General features: G+C 44.4%; 1 protein-coding gene and 1 non-coding gene across 2 annotated transcripts in view; both read left to right on the forward strand.

The window, feature by feature from the left end:
- The window catches only part of LOC126336302 (uncharacterized), a 48,003-nt gene extending 24,053 nt beyond the window's left edge, over positions 1-23,950 (forward strand). The window contains exons 6-7 of the mRNA XM_049999843.1: positions 5,744-6,015; positions 20,203-23,950. Coding sequence (XP_049855800.1) covers positions 5,744-6,015; positions 20,203-20,485 — 555 coding nt within the window. The 3' untranslated portion in view covers positions 20,486-23,950. The remainder of the gene's footprint in view (positions 1-5,743; positions 6,016-20,202) is intronic.
- Positions 19,139-19,212, forward strand: Trnat-ugu (transfer RNA threonine (anticodon UGU)). Its single transcript has one exon. It is a non-coding gene; the product is annotated as a tRNA-Thr (tRNA).
- Positions 23,951-24,967: the final 1,017 nt, after the last annotated feature.

A 24,967-nucleotide genomic window follows, 5' to 3' on the forward strand; every position in this document is an offset into this window, starting at 1 on the left:
TCTTCAGATTGACAAACTGAAATCACTCAACCTGAAAAATTCTGAGCCGACCGGAGTGGCCGAGCGGTTCTAGGCGCTTCAGTCTGAAACCGTGCGACCGCTACGGTCGTAGGTTCGAATCCTGCCTCGGGCATGTATGTGTGTGATGTCCTTAGGTTAGTTAGGTTTAAGTAGGCCTAGGTTCTAGGGACTGATGACCTCAGATGTTAAGTCCGACAGTGCTCAGACCCTTTTTTTTAAAAAAAAAATTCTGTTATGTTAGTCAGTTTCGATGTAGCGTAATTGTTCATTAAAGTTTCTCTTTGGGAATCATTGACTCTCACTGGAAGGACTTTCGATAAAAAGATTTCATCTTTATTTGAACATGTTTTGACCTCGACATATTTTTATTCAATAAGGAATTTCATGAACAGACTGACGGTGTCGCCATAGGTAGTCCTATGTTGCACTTGGTGGCTAACTTTTTTATGGATGACTTCGAAAAGAAAGCACTGGAACCTGCTAGTTTGAAACCCACAGTGTTTTGGAGGTATGTTGATAACACGTTTGTAGTGTGGCCCCATAGTGAAGACAAGCTAAAAGAATTTTAAATCATGTGATTTATATCCACAGACAAATTCAGTTAACGGTGGAAATCGAAAAAGATGGATGCCTTCCATTTTTGAATGCGTCGATACGGCGCAAAGATGATGGTACTTTGGGACATGCAGTGTATCGAAAACTGACCCATACGGATTTATATTTACGTGCAAATTGCTGCTATCATCCATAACAGACAATGAGTGTACACAGAACCCTAGTACACAGAGCACACGTCATTGCTGGCGGGAGCAGTCTGGAGGAGGAGCTTCTACACCTGAGAAGAGTTTTTGAAGCCAACGGGTACTCTCCACAGCAGATATGCAAGACACTACAAATGAAATCAATAGGGGGGCACAAGAAAAGCTGAAGAAGACACGTCAGTGGCTTTTCTGCCATAAGTGGGAAGCCTTTCCTCAAAAATAGGACGGATCCTCAGGAAACATAAAGTGAAAGTGATTTTTCGCCGTCCACCAAAGATTGCAGTTCTCCTGGGTTCCGTAGAAAATGATTTGGTGTTTCGAAATCCTGGGGTTTACAAGATCCCCTGTGAGTGCGGCCGAGCACTGTATTGACACTGGGAAGTCTATAGTATACGACAATGTCGAAATTTTATCCTCGACTTCATATTTCTGAGACTCAGTAATGAAAGAAGCAATTGAAATTCGGTTGGCGACGAATACAATTAATTGAGATAGCGGCTTCAGCTTAGACAAATCATGGAAACCGGCAATTTCTGTAATTAAATCACAAAGACGTCGCGACGGTTCAGCTCTACGTGACACATCGATATCACCGTGTGGATCGACGGCACAGCCATAGATTTAATTTCCATACATATGTTACACCTCTTTGCCGCCTGTCAGCGTCTCTGGCGCCTTGTATATCTTTGGCAGCATACTCAGTGGTTCGGTCCTCGAGTTAAAACGACGGACGAAGTGCTGGAGGGTTAGTCACCTCGGCTCACTCTGAACATGGCTGGACGGTATTCAGCTGAAATATTAGAAGAAGAAACTGAATTTACGGGGCTGCACGCCCGAAATTTTTTGAAGCAATCTTTACGTCGCGAAAACATGAAGATGCACATAGAAATTATTAATGACGAAATAAACTACCAATTAATGATATAATAAAATATAGCAATAATAGAAATGTTAATAATAATAGTAATAATAAACATAGGGTGGTCAGAAACAGTCTGAAGTCACTATTTTCTTTTGCAGGAAATGTTCTGGTGAGAAATAACTGTTAAAGAAATATCGATACGTTGAGCCGCTATTTAGCTTGGAAGTTAGTCAACAAATCGCTGTGCTCGCAAATTCAGGTGGCCCGCCAGATACAATTAGCCTCAGTTGTTCTCATAGTGTAGCTGACAGCGAACGGGGCTGGTCAGACTTTGGCTCAGGCCCGATCCTTACTGACGTTCCATGTCCAATTTTTATATCGCCCTCCTGTTCGATTTTTCGAAAGCAAAAGAAGAACACGATTGGTGACACTGTCGTTGCCGGGCCGCTTGAATTTGGACGCTAATTAACTTGGAAGCGGTAAAACGTATCAAATTTTTCGCTTATTAGTTATTTCTCAGCACCATCAACCCTGAAACATCCTTACAAGCTTTTCAGACTGTTTCTGACCAGCCTGTATAAGAAACGACTAGAAATTAGCGCAACACCTGCCAGATTATTAGTTAACCCTAAGAGATATCGCACTAATACTCTGTCCCATCACCTCTGTTCTGATACTGGCTTTTGTTCTGTGAGGAAGAGATCCCACGGTTATCTTTAGACTTGTGGTACCCAGCTGAAGCACTCACTGACTATTGGAACCTGTACAGCTACCATATGGCCGGAATGTTGATTGCTACATTTCACCACCTTGTCCAAATAGCCCCAGGCGTTTTCTGTGCCATTAACATCGGGTGGTCTAGCAGAATATTCGAGGTGTGATAGGGCGCCTGTATGTTTCTCACACCACTGTCGCACGTGTGTAGCCAGTTGTTGTTGTCTTGGAAGATGGTGAGTCCACAACGTACTTCTCATAAAGATGTAGACAAAAGGCAACACTTCATCACTGAGAATGTTAAAGGAAACACGGTAATGTGAATCTCACAAAATCGCATCTGGCCCGAGCTACACCCATAACACACTGCAAGTTAAAGTCATCACTGGGCTGTCGGTGCACTCGACACGGCTCGGCTGGCTTCAGGTGGCTACTGTCCAGTTTCCGTATTGTTTGGCCCATAGAAGACATGCAGGTTACCTGCCACTGTGAGCATGGTCTTTTGTGAAATGCTAGATTTCGTATGTCCATTGCGTGCTGCTTCCTTCACAATGTTTGTTCGCAAAGTGCTTAAGATGGAACACCGTTCACTGACAGCTGCAATTTCTACCAGTTTTCACTGACAATGCGTGACGCTCGTCTGTGTTGCATGCTGCTTTTGATATTTTACGACCATTGTTCTTAGACCATATTATATGGTTGCTAGCGATATACCATTTCTTGTAGGCACATTGCACATTACGTGTAGATACGGAACAAATTCCCTTGAAGACCGTTTCACTGCCACGACTAGCGTCAACGGAGATGGGTAAATGGCCGCCTGGTACCAGATAAATACCGTCTACAGAGCTCCAAAGTGACCAGCGGGAATAGCTAATAATGTTTCTGGTGAGCGTACTGTAGTACGAGTTCTGCAACACCGCTACATTTAAATAATTGAAACAGGTAGATGAACAATTGTTATTCAACAATCGCACAGTTCACAAAACACCTATGAATCTGTCCAAACTGGAAATAAAGTTCCATAAACAAACAGTCATTTACAGAAGCAAACACCCGTTCAGAGACAAAGTTAGTCATTACACCCCTGTCCTGGTTGTGGTGGTCCCCATCCTAGCTAGTTCGCTTGTGGGCGGCAGAGTTCGGGCCAGTGGTAGCTCTCTTCCAGCTGTTGCTAACGTGAACTACGGCCTGCAAGGCAGATGGACCCTGACAGAACTGGCTGCTGATAACTTGCTTGCGAAGAATCCTGTACTCTTGGTTCTACCGACAATGAACTCTTCTGAATCCCAATGAAATGCTTCAATGAGATGTACTGACGAGATATCGCTGAGTCAATGAATTACTAGTTATAAAGCTGCGCTGTTTACTACACTGACTAGTGCTGCGCGGAATATCTTGTACCCCTCTGGTTGGTTCCACGAGCGGAGTGAAAACACCATTGTGTACGACTGGTGTACGTGTTGAGGGGTGACGAAATAATTCGGTCGTCGCTGGCAGCATCAGGAACAACCACGGAACTCCTCACCCCTCTTGGCCTCACCTCAGTGCAGGCGAGCTGCCATACCGCTGCGTCAGAAAGGTGAGCTACTCGGCAGGGGTAGTGATGTGGGATACAACACATACACTCCTGGAAATGGAAAAAGGAACACATTGACACCGGTGTGTCAGACCCACCATACCTGCTCCGGACACTGCGAGAGGGCTGTACAAGCAATGATCACACGGACGGCACAGCGGACACACCAGGAACCGCGGTGTTGGCCGTCGAATGGCGCTAGCTGCGCAGCATTTGTGCACCGCCGCCGTCAGTGTCAGCCAGTTTGCCGTGGCATACGGAGCTCCATCGCAGTCTTTAACACTGGTAGCATGCCGCGACAGCGTGGACGTGAACCGTATGTGCAGTTGACGGACTTTGAGCGAGGGCGTATATTGGGCATGCGGGAGGCCGGGTGGACGTACCGCTGAATTGCTCAACACGTGGGGCGTGAGGTCTCCACAGTACATCGATGTTGTCGCCAGTTGTCGACGGAAGGTGCACGTACCCGTCGACCTGGCACCGGACCGCAGCGACGCACGGATGCACGCCAAGACCGTAGGATCCTACGCAGTGCCGTAGGGGACCGCACCGCCACTTCCCAGCAAATTAGGGACATTGTTGCTCCTGGGGTATCGGCGAGGACCATTCGCAACCGTCTCCATGAAGCTGGGCTACGGTCCCGCACACCGTTAGGCCGTCTTCCGCTCACGCCCCAACATCGTGCAGCCCGCCTCCAGTGGTGTCGCGACAGGCGTGAATGGAGGGACGAATGGAGACGTGTCGTCTTCAGCGATGAGAGTCGCTTCTGCCTTGGTGCCAATGATGGTCGTATGCGTGTTTGGCGCCGTGCAGGTGAGCGCCACAATCAGGACTGCATACGACCGAGGCACACAGGGCCAACACCCGGCATCATGGTGTGGGGAGCGATCTCCTACACTGCCGTACACCTCTGGTGATCGTCGAGGGGACACTGAATAGTGCACGGTACATCCAAACCGTCATCGAACCCATCGTTCTACCATTCCTAGACCGGCAAGGGAACTTGCTTTTCCAACAGGACAATGCACGTCCGCATGTATCCCGTGCCACCCAACGTGCTCTAGAAGGTGTAAGTCAACTACCCTGGCCAGCAAGATCTCCGGATCTGTCCCCCATTGAGCATGTTTGGGACTGGATGAAGCGTTGTCTCACGCGGTCTGCACGTCCAGCACGAACGGTGGTCCAACTGAGGCGCCAGGTGGAAATGGCATGGCAAGCCGTTCCACAGGACTACATCCAGCATCTCTACGATCGTCTCCATGGGAGAATAGCAACCTGCATTGCTGCGAAAGGTGGATATACACTGTACTAGTGCCGACATTGTGTATGCTCTGTTGCCTGTGTCTATGTGCCTGTGGTTCTGTCAGTGTGTTCATGTGATGTATCTGACGCCAGGAATGTGTCAATAAAGTTTCCCCTTCCTGGGACAATGAATTCACGGTGTTCGTATTTCAATTTCCAGGAGTGTACATTTAAAACACCATTTGTATCAAAATTATTTCTTTTTGGCGAAAATGCTTGTTATCAGTTAGCTTATAATTAATGAAAGAATATAATTGCTCTGTTTTATTAATAACATTTATTTATTTTTGTATCACATTCTACTTGGGTAAGAAATGTAAACGAATCTATTGCTCCGAAATGCAAACTTAATAGAGTAAATTACATTTTAATTGTACTTACGAAGTTTTGTGTTATTTAAATTAACAAGCTTTCTTCAGTATGTGTCTGGTAAATACTGTTTTGAATATGGTGGAATGCTGATTCAGCCTTACTGCATGGAAGCAAACACGTTTTGTTGTGAAGGAGACGAAGGACCCGCTTACCCGGTCGTTCTATCAAGAGCGCGTGTACCCGCAGCCGTACCGCAAGGTGTTCAAGCCGCTGGAGGAGTGCGTGGCCATGATGCGGGAGGGCCGCTTCGCTTGCCACGCCGACGAGGCGGCCTACAAGGTGATAGGCGACACGTTCCTCGAAGCGGAGAAGTGCAGCCTCAAGTCAGTGCCCATGTTCCCGCTCAGGGCCATCATCATAGGCGTCCGGAAGCAGTCACCGTACAAGGAAATACTCTCTGTCACGTAAGCATATCATATGAAGTGTCCTCCTAATTGTGTCTACGCCTACATCTACAGCCATAATCTGAAAGCCTCCTTACGGTGTGTGATGCATACTACTTCTGGTACCACTACCTGTTCCCTCAATCCCTGTTTCTTTCGTAAATGGAGCGAATGACTGTCGACAAACCTCTATATAAACTCTAACTTCACGGATTTTCTCGTTATACTCGTTACGTGAGACGTACTTAGAACGAAGTAATATGTTACCCGATTCTTCCCGGAATGCACTCTCTCGGAATTTCGATGGTAAAACTTTCACGACGTCCAGTGAATATCTCTACAATGCTCTCGCATCGACTAAACGATGCCGCGACGAAGCCCGCCATTCTTTGTTGGATATTACCCATCTCTTTCATTAATTCAACGCTTGTAAGGGCCCTATATTGATGAACAGTACTCAAGAATCGGTCGAACAACTGTTTTGTAAGCTGATTATTTCTTGGGTGAATTAAACAGAGGTGCCAAAGAAATTGGTATAGGCGTGCATGTTTAAATGCAGAGGTAAGTAAACAGGCAGAATACGGCGCTGCGGTCGGCAACACCTTGTAACCTCCCCACAAAATATATTCCGTAACCTCCCAACAGTAAAAACAATATAAATAATATTCTCATTGAGTGTAACTACCCACCAGTGAAAATATTTATAGCATTGAGCTTTAGCGTAACCTACCAACAGATAAATTCCGTGACCTACCAATAATACAATGTGATTAAGCTCTCAATAAAATTGTGACTCACATATAACCTTTCAATAATTGACTTTCAATTTAACCTGGTAAATTTTGAACGTCAGCAGTGCTGCATCATGGCCCTAAAAGATCATACTGAATAAATTGAAAACATTTACCTCCGTCTAGTCGCCGGATAACGCAGATATATCTGCTCCTATATGAAACTAAACTTTTCTGGCACAGCCCAGTGCAATGCTGGCCGATAGATTTGTCATGTATAAAAGGAAACAACTGATTTTTCTTTTCAATAATCGCGATGACCATGGATTAGAGAAATTAGTAAATTCTTTAAATTGAAATGAATGATTATCAAAATTATTATTTTATAAGAAATATTGTTATTAAGAGATTTTTTAAAAACATTTACATGGGGCTTGACATAACAATACTACATATGCGCGAGGCTGCTTTTACCTTATCCTACAACGCTCATGCTCCGCCATCGCTCCCCCACGACCGGCCCAGCCGGCACGATACACCAGACTGCTCGCTAGCAACCACTTACTCCAACTGCTACAGAGTTCCTACTGCAGTCAATACTGCTCTTTGGTCTCAGATTCTATTATAGCTTACATATCGCAGGCAGTGCGTGAGCAATCCATCGAAATTACATCAGCTCGAGTGCGCTAGCAACAAATTTTTGTAATCGTGGACCTCTTACAACCTATTTAAGACAACAGGTGTCTGGTGCAGTTGTGAAATCGGTTGCTGTTGCACCAATGGCAGGTTATCAAGATTCAACGGAACATCATCGATATGTGCTTTCGGAGCCAATGGCCCACTCGTTTACCCTTGATGACCGGACGACACAGAGCTTTACGCCTCTCCTGGACCCATCAACACGACATTTCACTGTTCATGACTGGAGCCTCGGATGGACGCGTACGGGTATGGAGACAAGCTCATGAATCCATGGACCCTGTATGCAGCAGCCGACTGTTCAAGCTGATGGAGGCTCTGTAATCGTCTGGGGCATGTGCAGTTGCATCTGCAATTGCAGCAGGACAATGCGACGCCCCACGCGTCCAGAATTCCTGCAGAGTGGCTCCAGCAACACTCTTCTGAGTTTATACACTTCCACTGGCTACCGAACTCCCCAGACATGAACATTATTGAGCATATCTGAGATGCCTTGCAACGTGCTGTTCAGAAGAGCTCTGCACCCTGTCGTACTATGACGGATTTATGGACAGCAGTGCAGGATTCGCGGTATCAGTTCCCTCTAGCACTACTTTAGACACTAGACGAGTCAGTGCCACGTCGTGGTGCGGCACTTCTGCGTGCTCGCAGGGCCCTATACGATATTAGGTAGGTGTACCAGTTTGTTTGGCTCTTCAGTGCACATTTCCTTAAAATTCTCTCAGTGAATCTCAAACGGACATTTTCGTACAGTTTGTTTTATGTGATCATACCAGTGTAGGACGTTCCGGTAGACTGCTCCCAGGTGTTTATGACGTTTACTGTCTTCTGTTTTTTTTTCTCGCAAATAGTGTCCTACGACATTGATGCGACTACCTCCCAAAAGCCTGAGTAACACCTTTTGCAGCGCGGACCGCTGTGAGGCGTGCAGGGAGAGAGTCAATAAGTTTGTGGAAGTTAGCGACAGAGATGATATGCCGACTCTAGCGCCGTGAGCAACTCCGCTAGGTTTCTCTGTGGAGGTAAACGGCGCGAACAACTCGCTCGAGGTGATCCTATAGATTGTCGATTGGGTTTAAATTCGGGGAGTTTGATGGGCAGCGGAGTACGGTAGACTCTTCCTCGTGCTCTTTGAGCTGTGTTGCATTGTACTGCAGGTAGACGTTATAGTGCCGAGGGAAAACGAAGTGAATATGGCGTGCACATTGTCCCTAAAGATAAAGGCATACTTGTTTGTGTTGAGCCATTGTGCCTTCCAGAATTACGAGACCACTCACGGGATGCCACGAAAACATTCGCGAGACCGCAACGCTGGCTTCTACGCCCTGTGTCCTGCCGAAGATTGATAGAGGTTCTTTGTTTCAGACGTTTCACGCCATAAACGCCACCTGCTATCTATCCAGTGGAGCATAAAACTTGAATTATCTGAAAAGGCCACCTGTCGCCACACACTGGAGTCCAGTTGCGGTACTGATGTTCGTGGTCCAGCCAACGTCGCCGACGAATAGTAGTCAGCATGCTAGCATGGACTGGGTGTCTGCTGCAGAGGCCAGCAAGCAGCAACTCCCACTGAACGGTCGTTGAGGAGACGCTATTAGAGCCCCCTGGTCAGTCTGGGTGGTCAGTTGCTCAGCCATTTCACGTCTATTCGTCCAAACACATCTCCGCAACCATCGTTCACCTCTGTCATCTATGGACCTTGCTGCACCACAGTTACCTGGGCTCTGGTTTTTGACAACGCCATTTTGCCATGCATGGTATACTTCAGCCAAGGCGGCACGTGAACGGTTTACAGACTTAGCCGTATCAGAAATGCTTCCTCACTTGGCGCGAAAGCCAATGATTATGCCTTTTTGGACGTCAGAGTTCACATTACGACGACGACTGCACTGCCTCCCGCGTCCCTGGATACGCTGTATATACTGTAGGACGTCGTGGTCTCCTGACCTTCATTGCTTACATATTCTACCCTCACAATGACATTCCGCACATCAAGGTGCTTCATTCGAACCTAAACTCGATAAGATAAAGTCAATGTTGTATGAATTCATGTAAACGATATGCAAATAACTAATAAATCGCAAGTGCGCACCGTAGTTGAAATACTCGAGGCTCGCATACACACATACATTCCAGACACGAGGGTCAAAGGAGCTTTTAGTTCGAGAGAGGCAACCACACGCCAGGAGGCCGGTCCCAACACATGTACGTAGGCTGGTGAGCGCCCGTAGAGCAGACAGCGTTTGCCCGAGGGAAAGGAGGAATGACGCCGTGTTCGGCTTAAAAGTAAATTCCGATACATTGTGTGGGAGCGGCCAGCCTACGCATTATTTACATATAGCATGCAGTTTCAGAGATTTTCACAGGGAGATAGCAAACGCCAAACGCTGATGCTACAGATTTCCGGATTGGTCGCCTCAAACGAAACGTCATTCTCCCGTTTTAGAAGAGCAATGCTGATTGACAGACGATATTTCTGACGCCTTGAGCTGAAGGAGTAATGGAAGAGGCCGAAAGATATACCGCTTCACGTCTGGCGTGGAGAGGGGCCGTTCCGTTGTCGCTCTTGGAGCGAGAATGCGTACCGAGAGTGTGCGCGCTTGTACGTGTACTCAAAGAGCGAGGAACAAGTCTATCCTCAGTACTTCACTGGGAGAGCACCTCTGTTGAGAGCGAATCGAAGTGCGACTATGTATTGAGTCTTTGTGATTAAGCGTTGTTCACTGTGTTGGCCGCCACACTTATTGTGCGGTGTGAATGGACAGAGTTATGGTTAAACGCTTGCGAGCGAATTTCGAGTGGCATCGCGGTGGACTGGTTATCTGACCTGTGTACCACGCCAATAGTTAGACTAGAGGCGAATTGGAGTCCTTGAATTCATCAAGGCGTAGGTAGAGTTTGATTGGCGAAGGTCAATCCAGATAGAACGCGAGTTACGTTATTTGTCAGCAGCGAGCGGCGCAGACAGCAGTCATCGGAGCTTACAGTACTGTGCGCTACAGCTCTTGCGAGCCCCATTTTTCCGCCACAACAGTACACTTCACTGCATTTCACAGGCGACAGCCTCGACAGTACCTAGCAACATTCTAACGAATAATTATTCAAGTTGAGTAGGTGCACCTCTCAGCCATTCTGCCACGTCAATAACAATCTTAAACTTTGTATAGAAATTTCATTAGCGAATCCTATCCTTAAGAGGTAACTTCACATTCCGTAAATAACCAGGAAATAACGTGTTTAGTTCATAACTAAAAGTGCCATTGTGATTTCTCAGAATTTTAGCAAATAAATAATAATTGCGTTAGTTTCATGTTATTCTTACACTAACTGACACTACTCCAGTACCGAAGTATCCCACTAGTTACGTAAGAAATTTTGTGAATTTTTTGTCATTTCCTTACAGCGGACGACTCTAGAAGATATTTATTGCTGAAAGTTTTTCAGGCATTTCTCTTTAGAACGTTAGGAGCGTCTGTCTGACTTCTGTAGTGGTGTGGGGATGGAAATTGCATCTTGCAGGAGCCCCAGGGTAAAGGGCACATCTCAGATTAATCCGTTGCGCAGAATAACAGAATAGCAAGCCCACACTCACAATACCCTCCATTGCTATTGGTACCACATGCCGTCTGTGAGTGGTTATTGCACGTTGACGCCGAACATAGGCGGTGATCACATCAGTGTGACTGAACCATGTAGTGCGGTAGTGGATTCGTTCGGAAATACGTTACGTTCATTTACATTTTGGGTTAATTGCCGATCACTGATCTTCTGAAGGTCTTCCTGGAATTCGATAGAGTCCTGGCTTTGCTAGCTTATTACAGAGAACCACATCATCTCCGAACTGGTGTGGCTACCTTCTTATAGAGAGCCACATCATCTGCGAACAGCAATCTGGAGCTTCCTACGTTATTAACTAGATCATTGATGCATATTGTAAACAACTACACACATCCTTGGAGTGCTCTGGAAATTACCTTTACATCTATCGATTTTGTTCCTTTAATAGCAAAGTGTTGAGTTTTATTTCCACGGAAGTCTTGAATATAGTCCCAAATACGGACCGATAAGCTCATATTTTGTTCACTAAACGACAGTGAGGAACCATATCAAATGTCCTCCTGAAGGCGAGGCACACAGCATCAAATGGCTCTGGGAAACAACGGGACTTAACATCTGAGGTCATCAGTCCCCTATAACTTAGAACTACTTACACCTAACTAACCTAAGCACATCACAAACATCCATGACTGAGGCAGGATTCGAACCTGTGATCATAGCAGTCGCGCGGTTCCAAACTGAAGCGCCTAGAACCGGTCGGCCACACGACCGGCCACACAGCATCGATCTGGGCGCCGACGTCTACGGCGATATGTATCTCATGTACGAACGGAGGGACCTGATTTTCGCAAGAACTCTGTTTGCAGAATGCATGATGCTTGTTATAGAGGAGATTTTCATTCTACAAAAATGTCATATGAGAATAAAACATGTTTCATAATTCTACAACAGATGTACACATGCGATGTTGGCCTATAATCATATGCGTCTGTCCGACGGCCTTTCTTGAGAATGGGAATAGCATGCGCTTCTTTCCTGTCTCTAGGTACCCTTCCACGCTGCAGCCGCCTACGATAAAATACTGCTAGAAATTAGTTCTTTCGCATAATCTCTATATAATTTCACAGGTATCTAGCCCCATCCAGATGCCTTTCCCTTTTAAGCTATCATTTATCTCAATACCTGCAAAGACAAGTGACAGGATTAATAGAGCCACAATTAGAAACTACTATTCTGCTTCAAAATTATCGCCATAGTCAGTTACATTTTCATTTTCTGGAACAGTCTACTGATGATTGCACACAATTCTACAGAAATGGCATTGAACACACAGATGTAGGACTCGGGTCTTCTTCAAACTAAGAATAATGCTGCTCCAGGATCGATCAGGTATTTGGACACAACAGTAAGTCCTAGGATGGCAGGTCAGCTGAATGGGGTGTCTGAGGCAGCACTTGTCCCACTTGTAAAAGGTCAACGTGTCTCGCTGCTGTGCGACCTTTGCGTTGTGGTGCTGACAGAGATGACATATATTTCACTAACGGCGCTTCGAAAGTCAAAAGGGAATGACTTCAGACAGTTAATGAATGGCGTACATTACGGCAGTCTCAATATGTTCGGTATGCAGGGCAAGACGGTCTTTGTGAAGCAAGTGTGGTCACTTCTTTCCTATACTTGTAATTATTGTCCATCTAGGTGGGTGAATAGATGTTGAGGAAGCACTAATTATCGGAGTGTCATATACTTTTGGGATCTAATGATGTAAAAGTGTGTCATCACAAATACATTGATGGGCCACAACCTTATGACCAGCTGCCTAATGGCGTGTTTGTCCATCTATGAAAGGCCACAAGGCAGTGATTCTACTTAACATGGAATCAACAGCTCCTTGATAAGTTTGCAGAGGTAAGTGAAATCCATCATCGCATACGACACGTAATTCCCGTAAATTACAGTCCAGTGGTTTGTGGGCGTGGAACTTGTGACCGATAGCGTTCTAGATATGTTCGATCGGGTTTAGATCAGGGGAATTTGGAGACCAAGACATTGATTTTACTATCACGTTCATTAAACCACTGTAACACGATTCTGGCGTTGTGACAGGGGTAGTCATCCAGGCGAAGATACTACCGCTCTTGGGAAAGAAACCAAGCACGAAGCATGAAACATGAAAGGGGACGTGGACGGAGGTGGGTGGGTTTTTGTAGGCCTTGGCTCTTTTCAGGCGAATATATTTCCAGCGACCGCTCCGGTCGCAGGTTCGAATCCTACCTCGGGCATGGATGTGTGTGATGTCCTTAGGTTAGGTTTAATTAGTTCTAAGTTCTAGGCGACTGATGACCTCAGAAGTTAAGTCACATAGTGCTCAGAGCCATTTGAACCAATATATTTCCATCTGAGAAACATTAGTGTAAATCAGTGGACTGGTACTACTGTAACGTAACGCGTCAGTCCAAAAAGTTTTGAGACTTGATTATAATCAAAAATAAAGAAAAGTTAAGACGGTGTTTTAATGCTTCAAGTGTTGCACATATTCTGCTCCCTCCCCTTCCCTTCCTAACCTGAGTACGTATCACAGACTTTTCATTTAACCATGTAAAACTGGCGAAAAGCCCTTATTTGAGATGATGTTCAACTGACACCTCAAATTCGCACCTTTTTCGATCTTGGCCAACCATAAAAGATGCTTCCTGCTCTTGTGCTTTCATGGTAGCTTCGTACTGATAAGACCAAGACTCTTCACCAGTGATGATTATTTTGAGATTAGAATTGTCCGCATTTGGCGCTTCAGTCAAGTCACGGTGGACGTCAAGGTCTGCGAGATAAACTTTGCGCACACTTTTCTCTTTTTCAAAACATTCAGGAGAATGTCTTGAACACCTGATTTAGAGATTAGATTAGATTAGTACTTGTTCCATAGATCATGAATACGACACTTCGTAATGATGTGGAACGCGTCAGTTTAATAAAACGTGTCTATACAAGATAGTACATTAGACATAATATTACATGACACTCAGTAATTCTGATTTTTTGTGGAGGTTGCGAAATTACTCACTTACTATATACAAAAATTAATCTAATGAGTAGAAGGAGTTGCCATTAAGAAATTCTTTTAATTTCTTTTAAATGCTATGTGGCTATCTGTCAGACTTTTGATGCTATTAGGTAAGTGACCAAAGACTTTCGTGGCAGCATAATTTACCGCCTTCTGAGCCAAAGTTAGATTTAACCTTGAGTAGTGAAGATCATCCTTTCTCTTAGTGTTGTAGCCATGTACACTGCTATTACTTTTGAATTCGTTCGGACTGTTAATAACAAATTTCATACGTATATATATATATATATATATATATATATATATATATATATATATATATATATATATATATATATATATAGTGAGGCTACAGTGAAGATTTCTAGCTCTTTAAATAAGAGTCTGCAGGATGATCTTGGATGAGCTCCAGCAAATATTCTGATTACTCGCTTTTGTGCAATGAACACTCTTTTACTCAATGATGAGTTACCCCAGAATATGATGCCATACGAAAGCAGAGAATGAAAATACGCGTTGTACGATAATTTACTGAGATGAATATCGCCAAAATTTGCAATGACCCTAATAGCATAAATAGCTGAACTCAAACGTTTCAGAAGATCCTCAGTGTATTTTTTCCAGTTCAACCCCTCATCAATGCATACACCTAGAAATTTTGAATATTCTACCTTAGCTACCGATTTCTGATCGAAGTCTATATTTATTAATTGGGTCATTCCATTAACAGTGTGAAACTGTATATACTGTGTTTTGTCAAAGTTTAATGAGAGCCCATTTGCAGAGAACCACTTAATCATTTTCTAAAAAAACTTCGTTTACAATTTCACTAGTTAATTCTCGTCTGTCGGGTGTGATAGCTATACTTGTATCATGGGCAAAAAGTACCAGCTTTGCATCTTCGTGAATACAGAATGGTAAGTCATTAATATATACAGGGTGTTACAAAAAGGCACGGCCAAACTTTCAGGAAACCTTCCTCACACACAAAGAAAGAAAACATGTTATGTTACTTTCCATGTTAGAGCTCATTTTATTACTTCTCTTCAAACCACACTAATCATGGAATGGAAACACACAGCAACAGAACGTACCAGCGTGACTTCAAACACTTTGTTACAGGAAATGTTCAAAATGTCATCCGTTAGCGAGAATACATGCATCCACCCTCCGTCGCATGGAATCCCTGATGCGCTGATGCAGCCCTGGAGAATGGCGTATTGTATCATAGCCGCCCACAACACGAGCACGAAGAGTCTCTACATTTGGTATCGGGGTTGCGTAGAGAAGAGCTTTCAAATGCCCCCATAAATGAAAGTCAAGAGGGTTGAGGTGAGGGAAGCGTGGAGGCCATGGAATTGGTCCGCCACTACCAATCCATCGGTCACCGAATCTGTTGTTGAGAAGCGTACGAACACTTCGACTGAAATGTGCAGGAGCTCCATCGTGCACGAACCACATGTTCTGTCGTACTCGTAAAGGCACATGTTCTAGCAGCACAGGTAGAGTATTCCGTATGAAATCATGATTAGGTGCTCCATTGAGCGTAGGTGGAAGAACATGGGGCCCAATCAAGACATCACCAACAATGCCTGCCCAAACGTTCACAGAAAATCTGTGTTGATGACGTGATTGCACAACTGGGTGCGGATTCTCGTCAGCCCACACATGTTGATTGTGAAAATTTACAATTTGATCACGTTGGAATGAAGCTTCATCCGTAAAGAGAACATCTGCACTGAAATGAGGATTGACACATTGTTGGATGAACCATTCGCAGAAGTATACTCGTGGAGGCCAATCAGATGCTGATAGTGCCTGCACCCGCTGTACATGGTACGGAAACAACTGGTTCTCCCGTAGCACTCTCCTTACAACGACGTTGTCAACGTTACCTTGTACAGCAGCAACTTCTCTGACGCTGACATTAGGGTTATCGTCAACTGCACGAAGAATTGCCCCGTCCATTGTAGGCGTCGTCGTCGTTCTAGGTCTTCCCCAGTCGTGAGTCATAGGCTGGAATGTTCTGTGCTCCCTAAGACGCCGATAAATTGCTTCGAACGTCTTCCTGTGGGGACACCTTAGTTCTGGAACTCTGTCTCGATACAGACGTACCGCGCCACGGCTATTGCCCCGTGCTAATCCATACAACAAATGGGCATCTGCAAACTCCGCATTTGTAAACATTGTACTGACTGCAAAACCACGTTCGTGATGAACACTAACCTGTTGATGCTAAGTACTGATGTGCTTGATGCTAGTACTGTAGAGCAATGAGTCGCATGTCAACACAAGCACCGAAGTCAACATTACCTTCCTTCAATTGGGGCAACTGGCGGTGAATGGAGGACATACGGTACATACTAAGGAAACTAAAATGAGCTCTAACATGGAAATTAAGCGTTTCCGGACACATGTCCACATAACATCTTTTCTTTGTTTGTGTGTAAGGAATCTTTCCTGAAAGTTTGGCCGTACCTTTTTATAACACCCTGTATTATGAACAGCAGAGGACCCAAGACCGAACCTTGCGGCACCCCATTCTTGATTGTTCCCCAGTTTGAGAAATCACCAGTTTTTTGCATACTATGTGAACTGTTTATTTCAACTTTCTGCACTCTTCCAATTAGGTATGATTTAAACCATTTGGTCACTGTCCCATTCATACCACAGTACTTGAGCTTATCTTCCATGATTCACAATCAAAAGCCTTTGATAGATCACAAAAAATTCCAACGGGTGACTGCCGGTTACTCAGAACATTTAATATTTCATTAGTGAAAGTATATATAGCATTTTTCATTGAAATACCCTTCTGGAAACCAAACTGACATATTGTTAAAACTTTATTTTTAGAAAGGTGTGAAGTTACTGTACAATACATTAATTTTTCAAGAATTTTGGATAAGGCAGTCAGAAGAGAGATTGGGCGATAGTTGTTGACATCAGACGTATCCCCTTTTTTATGCAGTGGTATAACAATGGCATACTTCAATTCGTTACTGCCCTGCGATTTGTAACGCAAGAACGTGATACACTGCGGTCGCATATCCACCACTTAACACTGCCTGCCCACAACTGACTGGATGAATGTACGTCTGTTGCGCACAGCTGTTAGTTCAAGCTACCGCCGTCGTTACAGTGCTGACGTCGGGTATACGGCAGAAATAAAATCAGTCTCGGAACCTTCTGGCCAATAGAGCTTTTCTGGGACAATGCTACCTTTGTCTCAGTCCAAAATTAAAATTTTGCCTGCGTGTTTGTGTGTGTTGGCATGAATATCAATTCATAATAACAAAGCGGGGTGTTTTAAAATGTCCGTCTTTTCAGCCCAGTAACCCATCAGGGTGCAAATGAGAATCGAAATTAAGAATATTTAAACTGGTAACTCAAGTTCTGCCATAAGCGTAGTAACACGAAAACTTTGGTGAGACTGGGACTTTGGTACTATTTTAATTTATTCCTGGGAGAATGTCGTGCATTGCTTTTTTCCACCCTTAGGTACTATTCAGCCAAATATCAGGCAAGCTGACAGTGGGGGATCCCAATCGGTAGTAAGTGGGAGGGACCTACCAGTTCCAGCATACGCCCCACAACCAATGGAAACCTCCCAAAAACCTTGGCCGGGACTGGGTCATTGGAACCATATTAATTTATTTCTGGAACGACGTCCTTTGATGAGAACGTCGACCCAACCAAAATTTAGAATTTTGTGTGTGAGAGAGAAGTGTATATACAGAATGACAATAATTGATCTATATGAAATAAAATCATCATAACTTCTCAACGGTTTGCGTTAGGATGGTCGGACGGCATGGCTGGCTGCGGGGCTTGATGGGAATCAGTATTCGCATACGCACGCGCCTTGTTGTTGCCAGCCACTTGGATGTGAAAATGTCACGCTACTGTGTCCCTGTGTGTATAGCGCTTGTGAAGGCCTACTATGCGAGCAACAACAGTCCAACTGCGGCTCAGAGGAAGTCGGCGACCGAGTTCAAGCTGAAGACAATCAGTCCAAGAATGCTAACAATCACGAATTTGATTCGCAAATTTGAGAGAACGGGTAGCGTTCGTGATGACAATGTTAGCAATGTCGGTCATGCAAAAAGGGTGAAACCGCCTGAAAACATGGAGAAGACACGCTCTGTGTCTCAAACCAGACCCAGGAAATCGATCAGACGAGCTGCACAAAAGGTGGGAATCAACCGGGAGACACTGCGATAAATTGTTGTCGAAGACTTGCATCTCATATGAAATTCAAACACATCAGCCGTTAAGCCCTAGGACCATGGAACATTGTTTGTGTTTCGCCAACACTATTGTCCACAGAAGTGACGAACAGGACTGTGAGCTGCGCGGGATTAGCCGCGCGGTCTTTGGCGCTGCAGTTACGGACTGTGCCGCTGGTCCCGGCGGAGGTTCGAGTTTTCCCTCGGGCATGATTGTGGGTATTTGTCCTTAGGATAATTTAGGTTAAGTAGTGTGTAAGCTTAGGGACTGATGACCTTAGCAGTTAAGTCCCATAAGATTTCACACACATTTGAACATTTGAACAGGACTGTGATGTGAATATGGTTTGGTTTAGCGACAAAGCCCAATTTCATTTGGATGGGTTTGTCAGTAAGCAAAATTGGCGCATTTGGAGAACTGAGAATACGCATTTCACGATCGAGAAGTCTGTTCTCCCACAACGGGTGGCTGTGAGGTATGCAATGTTAAGTCAAGGAATAATCGATGCTATATTCCTTGATGGCACGATGACCACCAAATGATAAGCGCAGGTTTTGGAAAATGATTTCATCCCCATTATCCAGAGTGACCCTGATTTCGACAAGACGTGGTTCATGCAAGACAGAGCTCGACACTATCGAAGCAGGAGAGTGTTTGATGTCCTGGAGGAGCACTTCGGGGACCGCATTGTGGTTCTGGGGTACCCAGAGACCACTACCATGGGCCTCGATTAGCCGTCATATTCTCCTCATCTGAACACATGTTACTCGTTTTTGTGGGGCTATTGCATAGACAAGGCTTACAGCAATAATCACAAAGGGAAGTGTGCAACGGGGATAAGTCCCTGCACTCGTGCTATTTATCTGTGTCCTCGGTGGCTTAGATGGATAGAGCGTCTGCCCTGTAAGCAGGAGATCTCGGGTTCGAGTCCCGGTCGGGGCACAAATTTTCAGCTGTCACCATCGAAGTACATCTACATCCATACTCCGCAAGCCACCTGACGGTGTGTGGCGGAGGGTACCCTGAGTACCTCTATCGGTTCTCCCTTCTATTCCAGTCTCGTATTGTTCGTGGAAAGAAGGATTGTCGGTATGCTTCTGTGTGGGCTCTAATCTCTCTGATTTGATATATTTTATATACATCAACAACACCTCTTGGCATTTGAGGGTTTCAATTAATTATCATTTGTTCTAGAGAAGCTGAACGGTCATCAATGGTATCTCTTCTTTCGGGAACAGTTGCTACCTTCATTTATATTTAAAGGCTACCTTCGTTTGTGCGAATCCGCACAGGTTGGCCAAACTCTTACGGGAATCGTCACCTTAGTTGGCGCGAGTAATGAGTAGATGAGCAAATATCTATTAGGAACATTAAGTATGTAGATTGTGGACAGTTGGGAATGTGTATCACGGGAAGCGATGCAAAGAATACGTCCCTGCAGTCGCGCTATTCATCTGTGGATCAGATGGATAAGGCGCCTGCCATGTAAGCGTGAGATCTCGGGTTCGAGTTCCGGTCGGGGCACACATTTTTAGCTGTCCCCATCAAGGTATATCAACAAAACCCGTCGGCAGCTTAGAGTTTCAATTAATTATCATTTAACCACAAAACGATTGCTGAGCTGAAAACAGCCTTTCAGGAGGTCATCGATGTTCCGACACTTTCACTATTCCTCTGCGCCACGTCTTCGCCAACTATGGCAGGCGCATCGAACGTGTCATAACCTAAATCCGAATATCTGTAGTGACGTTTACATGTTGAATAAACTGTGTGCATGTTATGGTTTGTACCTAGTTTATGTTATTTTTCATTTAATTCATAAAGTGTAATCCAATGTATATTCGGAAGAACATGTGCACATTAATGATCGGAGTGAAATGATGGTTTTCCTGTGACGGAAGGCCAGGAAACAGCTATTATTTAACATTACAGGCTGACTTGGCTGCGAGAGACGGGTATGACGCAGCGCGAGTGGACGCGGTGGGTGGCGCAGAAGCCGCGCTGCCTCAACCGCGACAGCGGCTACGCAGAGGTGGGCCTCACCGAGGTCTCGCCCGCGCTGCTCATGCTGTGCTACGGCGTCGCCGCATCCCTGACGGCGCTCCTGCTAGAGCTGCTGCTGCACAAGCTGGTAGCCGCCAGGCAGGGGCACCACAAGAGGCAGCCGAAGCCCGCCACCGACAACACGCTGGTGCCCAGGGCATTCCTGCGTTGAGAACTCTGCTGCAGGACACACTATATGCCATGCTGCCTAATGTATTTTGGACCTAGATAAGAGTCACACTATCTAATAGCTTGTAGGAGGCCACTGCCACGTGAAAATTTATTTGCAATAGAGTCTAGAACCTTATCACATCACATAGTAGAACACAAACCGTTTATTGTTGTGTTTCCACTCTACTGAGCATACCCGCAGCGAAGTGGACCTATTGCGAGAGCTTCACCTGATTTTTATCTGTTGTACTGATGGTCTTTGGGGCAGTATAATTAATGAGACATCGAGATAAATGATGACTTCTCAGGGCAGCTTAACAGCGCACTTGGGCAGTCAGTTAGGAGCGACGCATTTCCTTGTATCTTATACGGCAGCGACGTATAGGTGTTTGGGTGGTTTCCGTCCCAGATGTCTCAAATTAACCTGTTCCAAACAGGTGTTTAAGACGACTATATGTCATCCGATGAAAAGTATACAGACGCCTATCAGTGGATGTAGGGTGTATGCCTTGGCCTTGAGCTCTGGCAGGGACACTTTCAATAAGACATTGGAATGCCAGCCCATTCTTTCTCAAGAGCGGAAATCAGGGACGGTAGAGATCCTGTATGCTAGGGTCTGGGGCAAAGTTGACATTCTAACTCATCTCGAGTATATTCCGTTTGGTCCAGGTCCGGACTCCATCTCCTCTGTACATCATTGGTGGCACTACACACAACGGAAGGTGAAATTCTCCAGGAATTCGCCAAGCCGAAACCATTCCATCGGATTCTCACACTATATAGCAGGATTAATCATTTCAGATCACTCGTTTCCAGTCATCCATTGTCATTGGCGTCGCTCTTTGCACCACGACAAGTGTCACTTAGCACGGCCTATAGAATTGTGTGAATTTTGAGGAGCTGCTCGATTATTATACCCCATTATTTTTAGCTCCCTACGCTCACCCATCGTGCTAGCTGGATTGCTGGTAGTACTTTGGAACTTACGAGTGATTCCTCCCGCTGGTAATGCTTGACGGTCCCTGTCCGTCGGTACCTGAGGTCTCCCCGATCCTGGCGTGGCTGTGATGATTCCTTCGGGTTTCGACTTCCGAATCACGCCGACAACAGTCAACTTGAGCTACTCTGGAAGGATTGCGAGGCCAGCCGTTGTGGCCGAGCGGTTCTAGGCGCTTCAGTCTGGAACTGTGCTGCTGCTATGGTCGCAGGTTCGAATCCTGCCTCGGGTATGGATGTGTGTGATGTCCTTAGGTTAGTTATGTTTAAGTAGTTCTAAGTTCTAGGGGACTGATGACCTGAGATGTTAAGTCCCATAGTGCTCAGAGTCATTTGAGCCAAGGATTGCAACATCCCTGTTGGATTTTTTGCTCCATTGGCAACCAGTGACCAGTCTACATTCGAAATCACTGTGCTCTCCTGACCGATCCATCCTGCTGTTACTGCTTGTCTACTGACAACAAAACACTCCTTTTGTAACGAATGTCTTCGTAGAGTTTGCTGAGCCAAACGTTCTCGTCTCATGGATGGATCATCATCAACAATGGTGTAGTCCTTGACCCGGTGAGACTCTCTGGAGAGGCTTCAGATTTACCTAGAACTCTTGCGTTAAGTTGCTGAGCTGTCCATTCTACACAATATTCTTCATTACTAGGAAATAAAACCAAAATACCAGCTACGAGTCTTGGCACTGAAACAGTAACCTTAAACTGTTAGTACTGCTATGCACAAAATCAAACTAGTTTCAAATCAACGACCATGAAAGATGTTTCCGTGACTGAGACCGTGAATGGCCTGTATCCTAGAAATATAACGGCCGACTCGTAGCCGCCAAACAACCTGACATCTCTACTCGAATTTGGTTCGACGATAGGAAAGTAAATAAACGTCATGGGACACCCCTTCTCTGTATGAGGCTGGAACACGAAATGGCATGCACTGAGTACAAGGCCGCATAAGAAAAACTGTACAGGAAAGTGGTTGCAAGATGTTTTCCCATGCCTACAAGTGTTACCTCCTTACACTACAGATTCTATGTAAATAAGTACAGTTTGATAGCGGATACTTAAAAGAAACTGATATACAGATTTAATTTGGTACTGTAGGTCTACGTGGACATTCCAAAACTAGAAATTTTTTTTAATATTCCTTATTATTACACAAAATATGGATCTCTTCAAAAATAGTCAACAGTTGCATAGAATGACTAGATTTTCGATAGTACTACCAAACTCAAGAAATTTTAGCTACGACCACCTATGCTTGTACTATTTTGCAGATTTTAATTAATGTACAATGAACTTGTTTTCTTCTTCTGCAGCTCCGATAATTACGTGTTACAGAACTAAACGAATCGAAATAATATGAATGAGATTATTGCTACAAAAAAGAGCTAAAATATTTTTAAAAAATTCCACTTGCGTTGCCTGATATAGTTTTTGAAATTTTTTTTCATTAGATCTCTAAATAATATAAACAGATATTGAAGTACACAGGTAAATATAACTTATATGCGTTGACTGAACAAAAAAATATCAGAAGAATCTTAGTGAAGAAGATAATGCCACTTACTTCTCCCTCGTTCCTTTTATTGAATTTCGTCAGTAGAATGGTCAAAACGGGAAAGAACGAAGAACAGAGGGTCTGTGTGTTTGGGGGGGGGGGGGGGGGAGGGGGGGAGGGGGAAGTGGTGGAATGGGAAAGTGAAGGTGTGGGAAGGGGAGGGGGATAGGTTCGAAGGTACTTCCACAATCTGGAAAAAAAATTATCCAGATGAATGAATGAGGGGCCAAAGGAGCATATATTTCGTCGTTCCTACCTGTAACACTTCTATTGGCGCCACACGTCACTACCTTACTTCCCGTGATTCTGGATCTCGTTACCTCCTCTCATCGCATCTTTTTCTGATTCTCAGTCATTAAATGGTTCGATAAAATGTTAAGTGGTGAAATCTTACTGCTACACCGGATGGAATTTAATAACAATGTGTCATAAGAGACACTATTAATTTTAGAATAATTAGAATGTTTAATGATGGAGGAGACCTGTGTAGCCAAGACTTGATTTATTTTGGACATAACATTCTGGCTGCAAATTATACTGACTGACAGTAATACTGATGCCACTCCCGAAGAATAGGAGAAAAAGTACTCTAATGGTGAAAGTTAGGTAGCCCAAAAAAGAAGAAAAATGAATACACAATCAGTAAGAGAAAGAAGACCTAATTCTAAGGTAGAGGCTGGCACATGGTGAAGATAGAGTTGAGAGCTCAGTTTCTAATGTGTTCCTGAACGTCAGCTAGGCTTTATATTTGCTTTCATTTATTGCGTTTATTCGCGTGTCAACCACTACAGATTTACAATACATTTTTTTATCTCTTCTGTTTCTGTAGCACTGCAGAATGACTTCATAGTCAGTGTCTTACCTTCACTTTATTCAGGGGGATTTCAAACTGTTGATTTTAATCAACAAAAAAGAATAATTAAACTGTTTATGTCTATTTTCATTATAAAATCTTTATTACATTACAAAAACACAAATTTTAAAAATTTGTGTTGCAAATAAATCTCGTAAACTTCAGAATGATTTTTTCCCAGTACTTGAATTTTGTGTTCTTCTACTAATATCTAAACCGAATGGATATTTCGTTTTGTCACCTCATTTTGCTGAAAGACGAAGAAATGTAATTCAGTTATTAAAGAGATTCAATTCAGTGTGAGGCACTGATATATTAGGGTCATTTTGTTCGGAGTCAATTTGCTTTTTATAACATCGGTAGCTGTGATACTAATTAAAGCAACAGCACTAACAAATAAAAGTAAAAGGCTTTCAAAACCACTGTTCTTATCTCTTTAATTGCAATTTCCTGCTTTTGATTCTACGCTCCATATAATTCATATTCTACCTATATTTCAGAAATATTTGATGTGCATCCATATATGCAGGACACTCTGACCACTGCGGCAGCAGGGGACGGATATTGCTAAGCCTATGATCCGGGGCTTAACAACTAGCAGATTTTGAGGGTGAGCATTCGCGCACGGGCTCTTGCTCGCGAGCAGAGCACTTTCAGCGTGATTTTATTTTGAGGGGGGGGGGGGGGGGGGGGCGTAGGGGGAAATGCGCGCGCACCCGTTGGCGGTGACAACACTGGAGAAGTGCCAGCTACAGTAGGGAAGGGACAGTTTTTCCAATGGTGCCATCTAACAGCAGCTATGGTGAGACGGAATTGTGTGGCACCGACAATGTCTCCGCACGGGCAGGTCACAGCTGTGCGACACTGACTGACTACACATTGAAGTATGCAAGGAGAGGAATATTATCTTTTTTTTTACACAAATAATTGGTTAAAATGTTTCGGGCAGGGTAAAACAGGGATATATGGCCTCGTTTTTCAGATGCCGAAATCAAACTCTAATATACAAAAAAACATAGAAATTTACATTTAGTGCTTTATATATATTATGTAGGTAGGGAGCACATTGTG

This window comes from Schistocerca gregaria, chromosome 2, assembly GCF_023897955.1.
Source record: "Schistocerca gregaria isolate iqSchGreg1 chromosome 2, iqSchGreg1.2, whole genome shotgun sequence".
NCBI lineage: Eukaryota > Metazoa > Arthropoda > Insecta > Orthoptera > Acrididae > Schistocerca > Schistocerca gregaria.